This window comes from Dromiciops gliroides, chromosome 1 (genome assembly GCF_019393635.1).
Source record: "Dromiciops gliroides isolate mDroGli1 chromosome 1, mDroGli1.pri, whole genome shotgun sequence".
Lineage (NCBI taxonomy): Eukaryota > Metazoa > Chordata > Mammalia > Microbiotheria > Microbiotheriidae > Dromiciops > Dromiciops gliroides.
In genome coordinates, this window is record NC_057861.1 from 423,359,632 (window position 1) to 423,379,910 (window position 20,279).

General features: G+C 39.4%; 1 protein-coding gene across 2 annotated transcripts in view; it reads left to right on the forward strand.

Annotated features, from left to right (window-relative positions):
• PDZD2 (PDZ domain containing 2) overlaps positions 1-20,279 on the forward strand; it is a 514,363-nt gene that overhangs the window by 486,780 nt on the left and 7,304 nt on the right. For both annotated transcript variants that reach the window (XM_043975400.1, XM_043975401.1), the window contains 3 exons: positions 881-4,550; positions 8,664-8,781; positions 18,069-18,170. In XM_043975400.1, the coding sequence (XP_043831335.1) occupies positions 881-4,550; positions 8,664-8,781; positions 18,069-18,170 (3,890 nt within the window). The remainder of the gene's footprint in view (positions 1-880; positions 4,551-8,663; positions 8,782-18,068; positions 18,171-20,279) is intronic.

The following is a 20,279-nucleotide window of genomic DNA, read 5'->3' on the forward strand; positions in this document are numbered from 1 at the left end:
GTCTTGTTTAGTTCCAAATTATAGGCTGGCCCCTTGTACTTAGAAAAGCAATGGTAGATTCTAAAGAAATGACTAATTGAGGTGAGAAAGTTGTGAAAAAGTTGCAGAGGGTGCTAATCACTTGTTGAAGAATGGAGAAAGGTTTCAGTAGGTATGGCCCTCTGACCTGTTTCTGTTTGCTTGGCAACAAACCTAAGAAAGCACCAGAAGAGAGTAACTAACCAAGAACAAAACACCCACTCTGTTTGGTACGCAAATTAGGACACTGGAGAAGTAGTATCTTGTAGTGAAAGGAACCCTAGCTTTGAAATCAGAAGAACTGGCTGTATGGTTCAAGTTCTTGAAAGGTGTCTGGTAGCAAATCATTTAACCTCCATGGACTTCAGTTTCCTCTTCTGTAAGATGGACAAATACTTTTGATACTTAACCCATAGGGATGTAAGACTCAAATGACGTAATATATGTAGGGTACTTTGTGGTCCTTAGAGGGCTATGCATATTTCTGCTGTTTTCTTATTAGTGTTGTTAGGCAAAGGGAATTGTGATCCTCCAAAATCTGTTATAGATAAATTCTCTAAAACTAAGATGACTTTTGTATTTCATTTATTTGGAGGAATTCCAGGGCTTATAGGCAGGATCATGAAATTTCAAAAGTTGGAAAAGTCATTAACAATCCATTCATCCAACTGCCTCATTTTATAGACAAGGAAACTGAGACCCAGAAAGGTATACTGTTTTACCCAGTGCCACAAGGTAGGCAATACACAGCAGAAGGATTCAAAATTCAGCATTTTCCCAAGTATATCATGGTTGACCTCTGTTTACTGCCAGAGTCCTCTTCTCACCACACCTTTTTTCCTCCTTTTATTTCTCTAAACAGCTGTGGATAGCTTACAGGACCAGCTTGAATCACCAAGGGACAAGGAGCTGATTAATACTGAGCCCAGTAGGACTTTGACCACGTTAGGAGAAACCCACTCAAAGGGAGCTTCAGCCTCTGAACCCGAGGGAACGCTACAATCTGGTCCCATACTGCCATCTACCATCAAAACCAAAGAAATGCAAATAGGTAGTGGATTAAGAGTTGGTGGTTCTGAGGAGATGCCAGTTACTGACATTGACAGCATCATCAGTGAATTAGATGCTTGTGAAGGGAGATCTGAGTGTCCTCCAAAAGCAGGTGCCCCTTATGGTGAGGGTGGTTCTCAGAGACACTCTTGGGCAAGAGGTAGGAGCTCCTACCAGTTGGAGCAGAGCACAGTTAAACAGGATCCACCTCAAGGGATGAACTGTGAGCCTCCCCCTCCTCAGCCTCAGTGGACCTCTCATTTTTCAATTTTGGATTCAATTAATCCAGGCAAACATTTTACTGTGAATAAAAACTGTTTGAGTAGCTATTCTAGGAATTTTAGCAGCTTACGTGAAGACAGCTTGTCCTCACTTGGACACAGGGAAGCTGAAAGCGCTGAGCCATCACCAAAGTCTATGATGTATGGAGCTGCTGAGGATTCACATTCGGACCCAGAGTCTCTTACAGAAGCCTCACCCACTCCTATCAGGAACAGCATGCCATCCCATATACCATCTTGCTCTTCTCAGACACACAATGCCACAGAGTCAGATGAGGAGCAAATTGAAATTTGTTGCATGAATACTGATCCAAAGCCACCCTCTCAAGTGGAAAAGCAACCCAGCCCTGCTGTGAATCCACATTCCTGGGCTCCATCTTGCCCAGCAGTAGCCAAAGTTTCACCACTAGAAAGTACTGTTATGAGTGGCTTACAGACAACCCCAGGTACAACACCTCTCTTTGGCCCGGAAAAACCTATAATTCCCAACTGTTATCAGCAGTCAAATACAGGCAGAACAGTTACTTTGGACTCCCTTCCTTCTCCCCATCTGGATAGGGGCCCTCAGCAAAGCTCAGCATATTCAAATAGAAATATTCCACAGGGATGCCTAGCCTTAAACACAGAGGGAAAAATGCAAGAAGCCAGCACTTTCAACTCCCTCGAAACCTGTGAGTCTTCCAAAGGTAGTGGCCTTGTACAGAAGCCCCCAATTCCCTTCATCAGCCCCAGAATGGTCAATGGCCTAGAGTATAGCTTGCTAGATGAGAAATCCCAAAGCAAGAAGCAAGGAGCAACCATTAAGGGATTTGATAGTCACAGATGTGCTCAATTCTCCTTAAATCCAGTCTTATCTAATAATGAAGAATGTGATTTGACCGGCCTTCACATCTCTGAAAGTCAGGACCTGGGGGACTTGAGACAAGGACCAGAAAAATTGGTTAGGAGTCCCCTTCTGACACAGTACAAAGATCCAAGTAAAATCAATCATAGTATGCAAAGCAGAAATGAAAAGGAACAGTGTGTAGCTACAACAAAAAGTGCCAACACTAAAACACACGCTCCCAGCATTAATCATGTTAAGGGGGTTACTACTCTGCACAGTCCTTCATCTCAACCCAAACTGAATGCTGAAACAAAGGGGCCAACACCTAAGAGTTTTATGGAAACTCTTCTAAATAACAATCACAAACCTAGGTCAGGGCCAAAGCTGAAAGGCCTCAGCATCAAAAGCAAGAATAAAACCAGCACAGAGGCCTCTAGTGCTGTTCAAGCTTCCAAGGTCAGTGGAACTGAGCAGAGAAAAACCTTTACTTCTCCCCAAACCTCCCCCAAAACCCTTTCCAAGAGAGTCTTGGGTTCTCGTAGCATTGCTATCCATGGAGAACCAGACAAGACTTGCCCCATGGCTCCCAAATCTCCTAAATGTGGACAAGAGAGTAAATTAGCTTTAGCTGTGTCTGGGCCAATGAGTTCCCCAATGTCAGATGGAAGCGTCCCTATGACTCGGAATAAAAAAGAAAATAGATTCCTTGGACAAAGTGAATTTGGCCTTTCCAACCCAAAAGAAACAACAGTGGTCTCAGCTTCCCCCAGTGCGCTTGGAGAAAAGGGGATCAAGGCAGTTGTTGCTGATTCTCAAGACAGAATGAACCAGGTGAAAATAATTGCCATCTCTTCTGAAAGAAACACCAAAAGCCCAGATAGTGACAAGTTAGCTGAAAATGACCAAGGAGGGCTCTCTGCCCAAGAGAATGGTCACAAAAAAGGTGAAGGCAAGCTCTGTCACAAAAGAGTAGAGCTATCCCCAAGTCACCCGCCTTCTCTGGCTTCTCACTCCATCCATGAAGATCCCCCAGAAGGACAAGAAATCCAAAGAAGTTTCATCGAGGTAAGACTCTCTTCCTCTTCCTCCTTCTTCTTGCCTGTGTGCCCTTCCCCATGTCTGCCTGCAGAGAAGACAGGTCATAACCAGAAGCGAATGAACCAGATGTCTGAACCTCCAGGGAACCCCAAAAATGTAAACACCTTTAATGACAGTCCCTACTGCACCCCAAGGCCAGTTACAAGGACTTATTCCATGCCAGCCCAACTAGCAAGCCATTTTGGTGGGGAAGGCCCCTCTGTCCAATCTGCAGGACGCTCTCTCCCAGACAACCAGAATTCTGTGGCAGATGAGAAATGTGTTTGTGTCCCTGAGACAAGAATATTCAAAGGTGGCCTTCTTGGCCTGGTTCATGGACAGGGTATACAAGGAGGAAACCAACTGTCAGAGACTTCCCAGAACATCCCCAAAACAGACCAGGGAGGTGCTAGTGCCCTTGGTACCCAGGATACAAACTGCCTTGTCCCAGAAAGAATAAAATCCACCAGGAGGCATTACTACTATGAACTCAACTGGCCCCAAGAACCTACCTCATCTTTTTCTGTGAAACAGAGGATCAAATCTTTTGAGAATCTTGCCAGTTTTGACAGGCCTGTAGTGAAGTCCATTGATTTCCCTTCAGCAGTATCCATGAACTCCAAACCTCCTATTGGGAGGAGATCCTCAGGCACTATATCTTCAGGGACCCCCAGTAACTCAAGTGATACCATGAGGTCCTTACGACGAAGCTTGAGCTCCTGTGGTGAAAACCAAAATGAAATCAGTTCGTTGGCACCCCAGCTAAACAAATCACCATCGACTACGGCTCTCTTGGTTTCTCCACCAAATCCAATAGAAGGCAAAAGAGAGAGCCCTGCTTTGGACCAAAAGAAGTCAACTGACCCTCCAGTGAGTTATAATCCAGCAGTGACCTCATCTTCTCACATTAGGAGGAACAGGACAGCGGGAGGCCAAGCCCGACCATGTCCTTTATCCCGCTCTAAACTTAGAGAACTAAGGGCTTTGAGCATGCCTGACCTTGATAAGCTATGTGATGAGGACTATTCAGTGGAACCTGTAGCTCCCCACTTTAAAACTGAACTAGAAATTACTCCCAGGAGATCCCTTGGCCTTCCAACTGAAAGTTTCTCAAACCTCAATGAATCACCTTCCCTTTCACATTTGGCAAAAGATCAGAGTGGGGAGAGGTTGTATTCGAGGGGAAATAGTCCTTGGACAAGTGGTTCTGGGACTCCTGCTTCTGCCTCTGATGAAGATATAACAATCCATGACAATTCAATGGATAAGAGATGCTTTGTAAGAAGTTGGTCCATAGGGTAAGTTGTATTTTATTTATCGTCCCTTAAAAAAATCAGGTCAGCTAGGTGGCACAGTGGATAGAGGGCCAGGCCTGCAGTCAGGAAGACCTGAGTTCAAATGTTGACTCAGACACTTATTAACTGTGTGACCCTGGGCAAGTCACTTCACCCTTTTGCCTCATTTTCCTTGTCCATAAAATGAGCTGGAGAAGGAAAGGGCAAACTCCTCTAATGTTTTTGTCAAGAAAACCCTACATGGGATTACAAAGAGTCAGACATGACTGAAATGACTGAACAACAACAACAAAAAATCAGTTTTATTTCCTAATTCCATGTTTTCTTTCTTTTAAAAAGAATTTGTAAAAAAAAAAGATCTTCAGAAATGCCTATGGATTTCCAATCTTACCATGGCACCTGGCACTTAGGGAAAAAAACTCTTGTTGAAATGACTTGAATTGAGACTTTTCCCTGAATAATTGCTCTTTAAGACTGAATTAATTGTAAACTGTGACCTAACAAAGCCTTTTTTGGTCAGAGGGCAGAATGTGAAAGGGGAAGAGAATTGATGACGCCCAAGTGGAAAATTCTTAAACCCACAGAGCAAAGCTGAAAGTAGTGGAAGATGATTTATGGGAGGATGGTAGGAAAGGAGCTGTCCGGAGGTGTAGTGAGTTCCCCATTACTTTAGGTTTTCAAGGCAACGCTGGATGACAAGTGTCAGGGATTCTCAGAGGGGATTCTTGTTCAGGTACAGGTAAAAAGCTAGGCCATCTCTGAGGTCCTTTACAATTAAAAAGATGAAGACTGATATTAAACAAGAGTATTCCTCCTTGCCCTATTATTATTTCAAACAGCCCCAAAAATGCTCGAGAGAAGATTAAAAGCATAGACAGATGGATGATAGACAGACAGACAAATAAACAGACTAAATAAATTAAAAGCATAAAAATGTCCCTTTTTGCTAATGCTCTTGACTGCAGCATGGTATGAGTAGAGTCCAACTTCAGAGCCTGAAAGAGCTTGGTCCAAGTTCTGCTACTGACACCTGGTGGCTGTATGTATGATCAGGGCCAGTCACTTAAACTCTTAGTGTTCTAGACTACTCTCTAAGTCACAAAAAGGATGTGAACCCACATTGGTAGTGGGATCATTCCTCATTGGGAATCTCCCTAAAGCAAAGAAATCACAGTTCTTGTCCCTATCCCTATTACCATAATGGATTATTTAGAATATCCTAAAGAATCAACAAAGAAAGTAATTGAGATAATAGCTTCAATAAAAGTACAGGTTAAGCAAATAGGTGCATAAAAATCAAGAGCATTCTGTGTAGCAATAACAGAATTCAGGAGGGAATGACAAAAAATAACTACAAAATGCATGAAGTACTTGGGGATTTCTTCTGTCAAAACACACTCAATACTTTTATAAATGCAATTAAAAAACACTACTGAACTAGGAAGGTCCAATGCTCCTGTCTGCTCTGTGCCAATATAATAAAAAAGATTATGATGCTCCTGAAATTACCAAATTACCACAAGGACACTTTACAGAGCTGGACAAAATAATAACAAAATTCTTAAGGAAGGGGGCAAAAAAACCCCCCAAACAAACAAACAAAACCAAACAACTCATTAGGAAGAACAAAAGATACAGGATATCAAGGGAAATAATGAAAAAAAAAGTAGCAATGAAGGGGAAATAGCATTTCCAAAGTTCAAATTATATTCTAAAGCAGTAATCATGAAAATTTTTTGGTACTGGTTACAAAATAGATGATAGATCAATGCAACAGACTAGACAAAGAATTACCAGAAATAATTTCACTCAATAATTCAGTATTCAATAAAACCCCAAATATCAAATACCTAGGAAAGCATTTCCTCTTTGACACAAATTACTGACAAAACCAGAAAACCATATGGCAAAAATTAGACCTAAACCAACACCTTTACAGAACATACCACAATAACCTTCACAGATATATCCTCTGAATACTAAAAATTGCACTCCAGGGGCAGCTAGGTGGCGCAGTGGATAGAGCACCGTCCCTGGAGTCGGGAGTACCTGAGTTCAGGTTCGGCCTCAGACACTTTACACTTACTAGCTGTGTGACCCTGGGCAAGTCACTTAACCCCAATTGCCTCGATAAAAAACAAACAAACAAACAAACAACAACAACAAAAAATTGCACTCCAAAAAGATTAGACATTAATCAAATCGTCTATTTTTTACGTTGTGTAATTTAAGATTCTAAATGTAGGTTCTAATCTGTTTCCCCAGTTTTGGGGGAAACTGACTAAAATCACTGATAAAATGAGTTTAGGTTTTTAAGGGTTTATTGACAGAAAGATTGAGAACAGAATTCCAACAGCATGGCAATCCTATCTTTCCTCAATTTTCCTGTGAAGTCCTCTGCTGCCACCACCACCACCATAAAGTTAGGAACCCAAAAAGAGACAGACCTCTCTACACAGGCCCTCCTTCCTCCTTCCTGTCCCCTCCCAGAAAATGAGAGGCTCCTCAAGTTGATTGGCCGGTATCCTTGGTGGACAGTACCCATGCGCAAATGTTACTTCCTGCCGCCAAGGAAAAGCCTTGCCCTCTGAGGCATTTTCCTCATGGTGGAGCTTTCCTATAGTAAGTCTCCAGTAGGTGTCGTCATTCCAATCATTACAACATGTATAGTAAGAGAGTGAACTCTTGACCAAACAAAGCAGAGAGGCAATGATAAAAGATAAATAATTTTGATCATATGAAATTCAAAAATTTTGCATGAACAAAATTATTATAGTGAAGAGAAGAAAGGAATTAAGGTACTCAGGGAAAATTCTATATATCTGATGAGGGTCTGATATCCTAAATGTATAGACAACTAACCAAAATGTAAGAATATAAAGCCATTCTCCCATAGCTCAGTGGTCAAAGGATATGAACAAACAGTTTTCAAAATAAGAAATTCAAACCATCAACAAGTATATGAAATAAAGCTCCAAAAAATGTCAAAGAGGACAGAAGAGGGAAAGTAATTGTTGGAGGTTGTACAAAGACAACCAGTGAACTGACCCAATAATTTCTGGAAAGCAATTTGGAATTATGTGAAGGAAGCGACTATAATGTCCATACCCTTTGACCCAGAGATTCTACTGTTCAGCATATACCCCAGTGAAATCAGTTGACAAAAAAGGGTTCCCATACACACCAAAATATTTACAGAATCACTATTTGCAATAATAATAGCTAAAAACAAAGTAGATGGAAGAATGGCACTGAACAAATCATGGTACATAAAAGTCAGAGAATATTACTATACTATAAGAAACACTGAATGTGATTAAAGGAGAATAGCATGGAAGTAAGAAAAACCTGGAAAAACAAACATACAGAAGAACTACAAAAGCAACAACAAAACAATCAAAACTGAATGCTGCAAAATTTTAATGGCCTTCCTTGGCACCAAATAAGAGAGGTGGAAGGCACCTCCACTTGCTTTGCAGAGGTGAGAGAATCTGGTTAGGGGATATTGCATATAACATCAGAATTTTTGACTTTTAATCTTGCTATGCTTTTTAGTTCCCTTTTTAAAAAATCCTCTTTATATAAGGGTGGACTATCTGGAGAGAAAGGGAAGGATACATTGAGAAATAGGTAATCGGGGGCAGCTAGGTGGCGCAGTAAATAAAACACTGGCCCTGACACTTACTAGCTGTGTAACTTTAGGCAAGTCACTTAACCCTCAATGACTTGCAAAAAGAAAGAAAAAGAAAACAGAGAAACAGGTAATCAAAAAACAAAAGATATCAATGATATGTATATATATATGTATATATATATATATATACACACACATATGTATACATACATATATATAAAACTTAAATAACAATGAAAGTCCTATGTATCTGAGTTTTAAGGCAGGAGAGTAACCCAAGGGACAATCCATTTCCAAACAGTTCAGAGTAATCCGTTTGCATTTGTCTTATTAGGGTAAAGAGTACCCCTTTAATAGCTCTATGGTATTTATGAAAAACAAGAAAACATTACTTACTTTATAAGAAGGGAAGTGCATCTAAATACAATGGGAGTGTATGTTTTCTTCAGTGTCACATCTTTAAATCTGTTTTTACGTCTTAGTTTGGATCAACTTTCAATCTCATCCCTGGACCAGCAAAAATTGCAGTCTGTTTTGTCATCAGTGGGATCAAAGTCTGATATCTTGACCCTGATTCGTGAAGCCAAAGCACAAACAGAGGTAAGTAAAATCCAGTAATATGACCTTTAAATGACATTAAGTGGTGGGGTTTGGGGGGTTGGCACAGTGGGAGAGAATAGTTATCCCACGGAAAAAATAATTCCAACTACCTTAAATTTGTCTAAGTCCAAAAATTTCATTTACTTTTTTTGTTTTTGGTAGGACAATGAGGCTTAAGTGACTTGCCCAGGGTCACACAACTAGTAAATGTCAAGTATCTGAGGCTGGATTTGAACTCAGGTCCTCCTGAATCCAGGGCCAGTGTTTTATCCACTACGCCACCTAGCTGCCCCTCATTTATTTTATTTTATTTTATTTCTTTTGGTGAGGCAATTGGGGTTAAGTGACTTGCCTAGGGTCACACAGCTAGTAAGTGTTAAGTGTCTGAGTCCAGATTTGAACTCAGGTCCTCCTGACTCCAGGGCCAGTGCTCTATCCACTACGTCACCTAGCTGCCCCCTCATTTACTTTTTATAATTTTCATTCTTCCATTAAACAAAGCATTTATTAAGCAACTATGCTAATAGTGTTGATGCAGCATACCATAGTAAATAGAGAGCCAGCCTTACAGTCAAGAAGACATAGGTTCAGATCCTGCCTTTGACACATACTGGCAATGGGACCCTGGGCAAATGACATAACCTCTCAGAGCTCTCAGCAGCTCTCTAAGGCAATCAACCACAGAGCAGGTGCTGACCTGTTGTGGTGGAGGTTCCTCTCCTTGGTGTTCCCTATCACAGGTTTCCTAAAAAGAGCATAATGCATTGTGGGCACTTATTGAAACTCTTTCCAAAGAAGGTATCTCTGTCTCTAACAGAATTCAACTTCTTATGACTCAGTCACTAATCAGTTTTATTGCCTTATGCTATAATATAGTCAATGACTCAGGGGCCATTCAGGCTGAATCTATATCTATCTATCTATCTATCTATCTATCTATCTATCTATCTATCTATCTATCTATCTATCTATCTATCTATCTATCGCGGGGCAGTGAGGGTTAAGTGACTTACCCAGGGTGACACAGCTAGCGAGTGTTAAGTGTCTGCGGCTAGATTTGAACTCAGTTCCTCCTGATTCCAGGGCTGGCACTTTTTCCACTGCACCACCTAACTGCCCCAGGCTGAATTAATATGATAAAACATGACAATATTACTTTAATTAAAATTTACCTATTTGGTTCCATACCAATAAAGTACTACTTTAACAGAGTTAGAAAAAATGATAACAAAATTCATCTGTAGGAACAGATTAATGATTTCAAGAGCAACAATGGGGAAAAATGGGAAGAAAGGGAGCCTAGCAATACTTGATCTCAAACTATATCCTATGAAGTTGAAATTGTGAAAACAAAGTGGATAAGAAATAGAGATGTCTTATACTGAAATAGATATACAACATACAAAAACAAAAGAGCACATTAATGTATTACTTGACCAACCCAAAGATCCCAGCTTTGGGAGTGAAAATTCACTATTTGACAAAAATTATTAGGATAACAGTTTGGCAGAAACTTGGTATGGACTAACATTTCATAGTAGATACAAAAATAAGCTCTAAATAGATATATGATTTGCAAGGGCAGCTAGGTGACTTGCTGTGTGGCCCTGGACAAGTCACTTAACCCTTATTGCCCCACAAAAAAACAAAACAAAACAAAAAACAAATACATTTATGATTTGCAAAAAGTGTGACAAAATAAGTACATTAGAGGAGCAAAGCAGAAAAATTTCCCTTCAGATTTATGGACGGGGTAAGAGTTCATAGCTAAATAAGCATTGAGAGATTCACAGAAAGTAAAATGGACAATTTTGATTACATAACATTCAAGAGTTTTTGCACAAACAAAAACAATGCAGCAAAAATTAGCAGAGAAGCAGAAAATTGGGGGGGGACTTTGATGTAAATTTATCTGATAAATGTCTTGTTTCTAAGATATATAGGGAACTTAGTCAATTATAACAATAAGAATCCTTCCTCATTTGAAAAATGGTCAAAGAATATGAACAGACAATTTTCAGAAGAAATCCAAGCTATTGTTAGCCATAAAACAGTGATTCGCTAAATCACTAACAATTAGCGAAATGCAAATTAAAACAACTCTGATATTAAACGTTACATTCACCAGAATGACTAAGTTGACAAAAAATGAAAATTAAAAATTCTGGAGAGGCTGTGAGAAAATAGGTACTTTAATGCACTGTTGATGAGGCTGTAGACTGATCCAACTATTCTGGGAAAGCAATTTGGAGCTATGGCCAAAAAGCTATTAAGCTCTGAGTACCTTTTTACCCCATAATACTTCTGCTGGGTCTATTTCAAAGATAGAAAGAAGGAAACAACCCATGTGTTCAAAAATATTTAGAGCAGCTTGTTGTTGTTGTTGCTGTTGTTGTTATTGTTGCTGTTTTGTGGTAGCAATGAATTTGAAACTGAGGTGATACTAATTGGGAAATGGCTGAACAAGTTATGGTATACAAGTATCATCCCTGTGGTGTAAGAAATTATGAAGGGCATGGTTTCAGAAAATCCTGAGAATATTTGTATGAACTAATGCAAAAGGAAGTGAACAAAACTGGGAGAACAATTTATACAATGACAATATTGTAGACTTGATCAACACAATGAGGAGCCATAATTCCAAAGGACTCACGAAGAAACATAGGATCCACCTCCAGATGGAGGAGTGATGGACTGAAGACTGCAGATCAAAGCATATTTTCTTTTCTTTCTTTATATGGAAATGGCTGATGTGATCATTTGTTTTGCATCTCCATGAGTGTGTGTGTGTGTGTGTGTGTGTGTGTGTGTGTGTGTGTGTGTGTGTTGGAGGGAGGAAAGAATTAGGAACTGAAAATTAAGTTAAATTTTAAAAAGGAAATTAGCTGAGCTGGCCCTTAGAGAACAGAAATACTGTGTCCTGCAGCCCATCTTTGGACCCTTTCCAGTTTGGTAGCAAAGTCTGGGCTTGGGCATTTGAGTTTTCATCTACAAATTAAAGCCTTTATTGCCTATCTCACAGAGTTATTATGAGGCTCAGATGAAAACCTGTAAAGTGCTTTGGGAACTGTAAATCAGTGTGTCAGCTTCTATTAATCTTTTTTTTTTGGTGAGGCAATTGGGGTTAAGTGACTTGCCCAGGGTCACACAGCTAGTAAGTATTAAGTATCTGAGGCCATATTTGAACTCAGGTCCTCCTGACTCCAGGGCTGGTGCTCTATCCACTGCACCACCTAGCTGCCCAGCTTCCATTAATCTTAATAAATATGGTGACCAAATAATACATTTGATGGGAGTTTGGAGAGAGGAAAAGTGACGAGATCTATTATAGGCAAAGTTTCTTTGGAAAATAGTAGTATATAACCTCACTATCCTTTATGCTTATCAGACCATGACTTTTGTATGCAAAGTATGCTAGATAATATTATGAGGACATGGATGGTGTAGAAATCCAAACTTTCAGATAAATTAGGTATATTTTTTCTTATTAAAATAGACTTCATTATTTTATAAAATGGTTCTTTTAAAAATGAGCATTACAAACAGAGCCCCCTTTAAAATGATTCAACTTAGACTCGACCTTACAAAAATCCATTCAACCCATAGGGTAAATCATACCTTTAAATGCTTGTATGTCTCCCTGTTTATTTACTTTGAGTCCTATAATGCACTCCTCCTTCACTCTGCTACTGAAATGTGTCGTAGACACCAATGACGTTACTTAAAGAAGACACATTCCCTGTTTTCAAAAAGCTTTCAAGATGCTATAAACACACACTGGCTCTGTCTTTAGAAATGAGGATTGGAGATCTGCCAAGGACCAGAGTTGACTCTGTTGTTCTGTGTGTGTGTGGCTGTCACCACCAATTGACAATGCAGATCTTTGTGAAGACCTTGACTGGGAAGACCATCACCCTTGAAATGGAGCCCAGTGATACCATTGAGAATGTCAAGGCAAAGATCTAGGATAAAGAAGGCATCTCTTTAGACTAGCAAAGATTGATCTTAGCCGGGAAGAAGATGGAAGATGGGTGTACCCTGTCTGACTACAACATCCAGAAAGAATCTACCCTGCACTTGGTCCTGTGCGTGTGGGGAGGTGTCTAAATTCCCTCAAGTTTCTTCAAGCTTTTGAGTAATTTCACTGCACTTTTCTTTCAATACAGTTCTTGCATTCCCCATCCCCCCTCTGCCACAATAAACACATAAGGATTGGAAATAAAAATGGCTTTGAGTTTTGACCTCACGACAGCAAATTTAAAAAAATGACAAAGATGGAAGTTGTCAACGTTGAAGGAGCTACAGAAAAGTTGGCATACTAATACATTGTTGGAGGACTTATCAAATGTTCTGAGCATTCTGAAAATCAGTATGGAATTATGGTAAGAAAATGACTAAAATGGGGCAGCTAGGCGCAGTGGTTAAAGCACCGGCCCTGGATTCAGGAGGACCTGAGTTCAAATTTGGCCTCAGACACTTGACACTTACTAGCTGTGTGACCTGGGGTAAGTCACTTGACCCTCATTGTCCTGCAAAAAAAAAATGACCAAAATGTCCATACCTTTTCATCAAGAGATCCTATTTCTAAGCATATTTACCAATATGGTTGAAGACAAAAAAGCTCTATTATCAAAATATTTATAGCAATATTTTTTGTGATGACAAAGAACTGGAAACAAAAAAGTTGCCCACTGTTTAGGGAATGGCTAAACAAGTTGTGGTATATGAATGTAATGAAATATAATTGCACCGTAAGAAATGATGGACAGAGAATTCAGAGGGTCATGGGAAGACTATGAAGATGCATATAGGGTAAAGTAAAGAGAAGCAGAAAAAAAAAATATATATATATACTCAATGACTATAATAATGTAAATAGAACCAATACCAATGAAAGGAAGCAGTCTTAGTATTTTAATGAATTTCTCTGGGATCTGAAATCGCTTATTAGCAGTACCCCCTGACTACCAAGAATAGTTAATGTTGTTTTCTTGTTTTGTTTGATTGTACCTATTTGTGTTTTGGGGTTTTTTTGGTGAGGCAGTTGGGGTTAAGTGACTTGCCCAGGGTCACACAGCTCGTAAGTGTTAAGTGTCTGAGGCTGGATTTGAACTCAGGACCAGTATTCTCTCTACTATGCCACCTAGCTGCCCCAGATTATACCTATTTGTCACAAGCTGGCGGGGAGGGGTGCTTTTATTTGATGAGGTATCAGAGAGAGGAGTGACAATGATGAAAAAAAATTTTTTAAAACCTTAAATGCTATTACTGTGAAATGGATGCCATCCCCAGTGCACCCATGAGAATGTTGCATTAGCCATACAGAGGAAACTCTTCTCTCCCAGCACCTCCATTCACTGCAAAGCAATGATTGAAAGTCATCAATAGAGGATGTTTTTATCTATTATTTTGAAAATACATGTGAATTGATCAGTTGTAAACCACAACTGAAAAATCAACTGTCTTGAGCTTCATAGCCTCCCCAGAATTCCTGAAGGTCTTCAGAAAACAGACAAGTCAGTGGCATAGCTAACTTCTCATCTTAACCATCTTACAGCTGCATCTTCTCTTTGAGAAGTTTGCCTGGGATATAGGTAGTGGTTGTGTCACTTTGTCCTCTATTGTCCATATGTGTGTTTTTAGGCTGAATGAGTTGATGCAACTTAGGTGTTACATTTTTTTTTTGGTGGGGTAATGAGGGTTAAGTGACTTGCCCAGGGTCACACAGCTAGTAAGTGTCAAGTGTCTGAGGCTGGATTTTGAACACAGGTCCTTCTGAATCCAGGGCCAGTGCTTTATCCACTGTGCCATCTAGCTGCCCCTTAGGTATTACTTTAAATAACTTATTGTGTAATGTCCACTAGTTGATTGTATGTGACAACTGGTCAGTGTGCAATTTGAAAAAACAAAATTAATATGAACAACACAGAGACTGTGAGAAATGCTGTTTATTAGTGTACCTATCTGGAAAATCTATGTGTAAGGAACTGTACTACACTCTGGATATAATAAGATTAAATGAGGGGGCAGCTAGGTGGTGCAGTGAATAGAGCACCGGCACTGGATTCAGGAGGACCTGAGTTCAAATCTGGCCTCAGACATTTAACAATTACTAGCTGTGTAACCCTGGGCAAGTCACTTAACCCCAATTGCCTCAAAAAAAATATTAAATGAGAATGTAAATGATACTGTGATATCTAGATGTAGGATGATTTTTTTAAAAAGCCAGACCTATGGTTTCATATATATGGATAATCCCTAATGATGAAATTTCCTCTACCAGTGTTTATTGGCAGCCATTCTACAATTCAAGAGAGTTGCCTCATGTAATTTTTGCTATGATTCTCCTCCTACACACTACCTCCCTTAACTTTTAGCCTCTCTAAGATCTTAGAATGTCATTTTGCATATAAGATTAAAAGCCTCAGTCTTGTAAACAGGCAGAAATCTAGGGCACAGAGCTATCAATCATCTGCTGCTATATAACTCTTAAGTTTCTTGGATTCTTATCTAGCAGTATATGTCACTAAGTCTCTGGCTCTATCTGGCTCCATCCCCAACTACTTGGTCATGCCCCTTTCTGTTCCTTCATTCATCCACCTTCACTTAAGGTCATGATTTAAATGTGTAGTTTCATTAGATAAGTAAATACATAGTAAAAACTGGAGTATTAATGAAATATAATGTAACATAAACCATACATCCAGTCCATGGATCCATCTTCTTCACTTTGAGGCTGGAATCCATCTCTCCTATCTTCAATCTTCTAGCTACAGTAAGGGAGAAAGAATGTCCTGAAAACTTAGTGACTTATTGTAAATGTCTGGTCTCCCTGTGAACAGGAGCTAGATGAAAGTAGTTAACTCACAGTAGGATTAGAGATCACTATGGATTCTCATGATCACAGCCAATGAGCACACAGGAATCCTGGATTGCTTCTCCAGGGTCTATCTCTGCCATCTCAACACTGAAGAAGTACACTGATCAGATGGCCCTGGGGTTAATCTAACTGACACCTATCCCAAACCTAAGCGTGATTATGCAGGCAAACAGTCTTGCCACAACCATCAGCCACCACTGTCACTCCTTCATCCTTGAAAAATCCTACAACTCAGTTACTCCTGCCCCACAAGTATTGAATCCAAACCAAGTCCAAGTTGAGGCTGCATCATTATTTGCCTTGTTCCATTTTTGCCTTGCTCTTGCTCATAGGCAGGGGTGTAGCCACTCCTACCTGGGCTTAGAAATCTCAGTAAACAAAGATGGCGAATCAGTTATTCTCTCAGTCAGCAACATATAGTGGTTACTGGTTGTTATTATTTTTTTATTATTTTTTTAGGCAAAGGGGGTTAAGTGACTTGCTCGGGGTCACACAGCTAGTAAGTGTCAAGTGTCTGAGGCCGGATTTGAACTCAGGTACTCCTGAATCCAGGGCCGGTGCTTTAACCACTGCGCCATCTAGCTGCCCCTGTTATTATTATTTTGTTGTTCAGTCATTTCATGATTCTTTATGACACAATGGACCATTACTATCCACTATTTATTTGGCAAAGGTACTTTAGAAGTTTGCCATTTCTTTTTCCAGCTCATTTTACATATGAGGAAACTGAGGCAAACAGCATTAAGTGACTTGCCCAGTAAGTGTCTGAGGCCAGATTTGAATTCAGTTCTTCCTGACTCCAGGCCCAGGTGCTTTATCCACTTAACCACTTAACTATTCCCAGCAAGACTGTTCTGAAGGAGAAACATGATTGCTTCATCACCTGACTTAAGTTCATCGATAATAAAAACTGATGACCATCATGATTGATTGTGAAACGTGCCTTCTGCCTCCCAGAAGAGCCCTGGTGGACCGGGAACAAGGCAAATAATGATTCAGCCTCAACTTGGACTTGGTTTGGATTCAATACTTGTGGGGAAGGAGTAACTGAGTTGTAGGACTTTTCAAAGATGAAGGAGAGACAATGATGGCTGATGGTTGTGGCAAGACTGTTTGCCTGCATAATCATGCTTAGTTTGAATTCCTTTTGCCTATCTTGCTGCTGTGACAGGGATAGAGGCTGGGGTAGGAAGAGAAATGTCACTGGGGGGTGATAGTAATATTTTTCCAAAAACAACATCAATGAAAAATAATATAAATTAAAACCACCAGTTGTGTTTATATTGGTCTCCTGTTCAGTTTTATTACATTGGAAATCTTGGGATTAGAAGTGCATGCTTTCAGACTCCCTGCTTCTCTTGGATAGAACTAATACTGCAGCTTATTTAATGATAAGTGGATTAAACCACATTCTCAGAGGGAACCTTATTTCTAATAAGATGATCTTGGTATATTAGTTTTGACAGCTCCTGGCACAACGTTAGGTTGGAGGTTGGCCACAGGCATAACTGGAGACATCCCATGTTATCACTGTTGGGCTCCTGAGGATCAGCAGGAAGTCTGTTTAACATCCTTACACTGCTTTGAGGTGTTCATGTTTTGAGTAGTAAACTTGGGACACCCTGCTCCAGGCAGTGGCTCACCACTCCTACCTTGACAATTCCATTGGTACTAAGAACATGCATTCCATCAGCACTGTAGTGTGACACAGACTATAACCACTGACTCCACGGGATAAGATTTTCTCTGGCACTGTCTTGTCCTTCCCAGATCAACAAAGCATGGGAACCTTCTTTAAAAATTACAATTAACTAATTTGAAGCCCAATGGGCTACCTTTACTTTGGTACCTTTCAAAAAGTAAATAGGGAAAGAAGAAAGAAAAGGAGGGGCTTCAAAGAAAGCAAGATTTAGAAATAAACAGTTCCAAGTCTCATTTTTCCCTTTGGCAAAGTGGGAATGATAATAACATATCCATCTTCTTCAGAGGGTTGTTCAAAGGATCACCTGAGAGAAGGGATGTGAAGGTGATTTTTAAGATGACAAGACCTAGACAAATTTAAGCTTTTAGGGTTACAAAGTGTTTTTCTCACCAAAAACAAAGAGCAAACAAAACCCTTGTGAAATCACTAAATTAAATAGCAGCCAATTGTGCAACTGAAACTCATATGGAGATCTGCCTAGAACTTCACAGCTAGCATAAATATCATAGCAGAAGAGGGTTTTGAACCCCTGACTTCTGCCTTCAAGCCCAACAGTTCTTTCTGATGTTCTGGGTCAATGGTAGTGTGTGAAAAGCCCATGAGTAAAGAAGTCTGTTCTACAGAGTGATTTGTTTACATCATTTTACTTTGTCTTGGAATGAGGGGGGAAAGCCATTACATTTATCTCTGTTTCTCTTTCATTAGCATAAAGAAGATATTTTCTTTGTGGTCCTGAATAAAGAAAGTGGCTCAGGTCTGGGATTCAGCGTGGCAGGTGGAGTAGATCTGGAGCAGAAATCTATTACTGTAAGTTATGGCCTTAGGTTTTCCCACAGGAAAAACACCTGCCAATTATCTAAAATCTGGATCAATTGCTCACTTGTCAACATTCATTTCATTGTCAATGTGAGACATAATGTACCTCTAAAAGCTAATACCATTTACTAGGTCTGTATCCCTATGAGATGAAAGAATAAGGAAAAGGATCCATATGTATAAGAATATTTAAAGCAGCTCTTTTTGTAGTAGCAACGAACTGGAAATTGAGGGGTTGCCCATCAACTGGGAAAGTTGTGGCATATGATTGTAATAGAATATAATTTTGCTATAAGAAATGGTAAGGGGAATAGCTTCAGAAAAACATAATAAGACTTAGATGAACTGATGATGCAAAGTGAAGTGAGCAGAACCACAAGATGAGTGTATACAATAACAGCAATATTGTAATGAGGATCAACTGTCAAAGACTTGGTTACAATAATCCAAGACAATTCCAAAAGACTCATGATGAAAAATTCTACCTACCTCCTGAGAGAGAATTGATGAACGCTGAATGAAAATTGAAGTATAGTTTTCTCACTTCCTTTATTTTTCTTGCTTTTTGGGGGGCAACATGGCTAATATGGAAAAGTTTTTCATGGTTTTATATGCATAATTGCCATCATATTGCTTACCTATTCATTGGGTAGGAAAGAGAGAATCTGGAACTCAAAAAAAATTGAGTGTTTGATATATAGATATAAACATATATATGCAATATACACACATATACATACCTATATATGTATATACATTTAAGAGGTACCACTTTCTGCCAGCAGCTTGTAAAATGAGAAATTGGAGCCTGAACTATTGAGGAGCCAAGTTATAAGCTTTTTATTGATCAAGAAGCATAAAGGGCCAAATAGCTGTCAGGTACTATGCACAGGGACCAGGTCTGAAAATACTGAAACAATCCCTACTTGTAATGAGCTTGCACACGAGGTAGTGAGATAATGGCACATGTAGATATATGTGGCATAAAAAGGAAGAGAGTAAGTAAAAACTAGCAGCAAGACATCAAATGCAAAGCAGTTTGGAAAGAAGGGAGGACACTAGTATTTGAAGATTTCAGGAAGGAGAGGAAAACTCTTAGCCTTTCTCTTCTCTGGGGTTCTGTAATGTAGTGTGAAAGAAGGCTGGACTGCCTTACCATCTGTGTGGACTTAAAGAAATCTTCCCTTCTTGGAGCTTCAGTGAATGGGAAGAAGGAATTGGATTAAATAAGCTCCAAGGTTCCTTCTGGCTTTAAATCTATGTGCCTCTGATTTAGAGTAAGGGAGATCTGAGTTCAAATCCTGTTGCTGCCATGTAGTAGCTTCAAAACAACGAGCAAGTCAGTTTACATGTCTGATTTTAGGCTGTAAAATGGGAATGATATTCCCTGTAGTACCTACTTTGCAGGGTTGAGCATTAGATGAGAATGTGCATAAAGGACTTTGCAAATTTAAAAGTATTATATAATTAATAATTTAATAGTTAGCATTTCTAGAGTGTTTTACATGTTATCTCATTTGAAAGCCATAACAACACTGCAATGTAGGTGCTATTATTATCCTCATTTTGCAGAGGAAGAAACTGAGGAAAACAGAGGTTAACTGACTTGCCCAGGATCACACAGCTACTTCAGTATCTAAGGCTTCATTTAAACTCAGGTATCCTTGAATCTGTGTGCAGGATTCTATTTACCTAGCCATTTGAGAAATATTATCATTTCCTATTATTAAAATTGCCTAAAGGCAAAGTGAATTTGGTCCTCCTGACGTAGAATAATAAAGTACATTCTAAAGGAATTATCGGACAGTTTTACTTTGGTAAAGCAACCCAAACTTCTTGCCAAAATAATAATCATATTTAGAAGGCCTTTGAGATCATGCAGAAAAAAATGAAATATATGTTTTAAAGTTAGGAAGATATGTTAATAGCTTTTCTCCCTGCAATCCATCAGTAAATGTTTGCTAAGTGTAAACTATGTTGCAGACCGTCTAATGCTCACTGGTGATACAAAGTTAAAAATTATATAGTCTCTGCTCTCAAGGAGCTTACATTCTATCAGTGGAAACAATGTATATGTATATAAGTATAAACAAAGTCAAT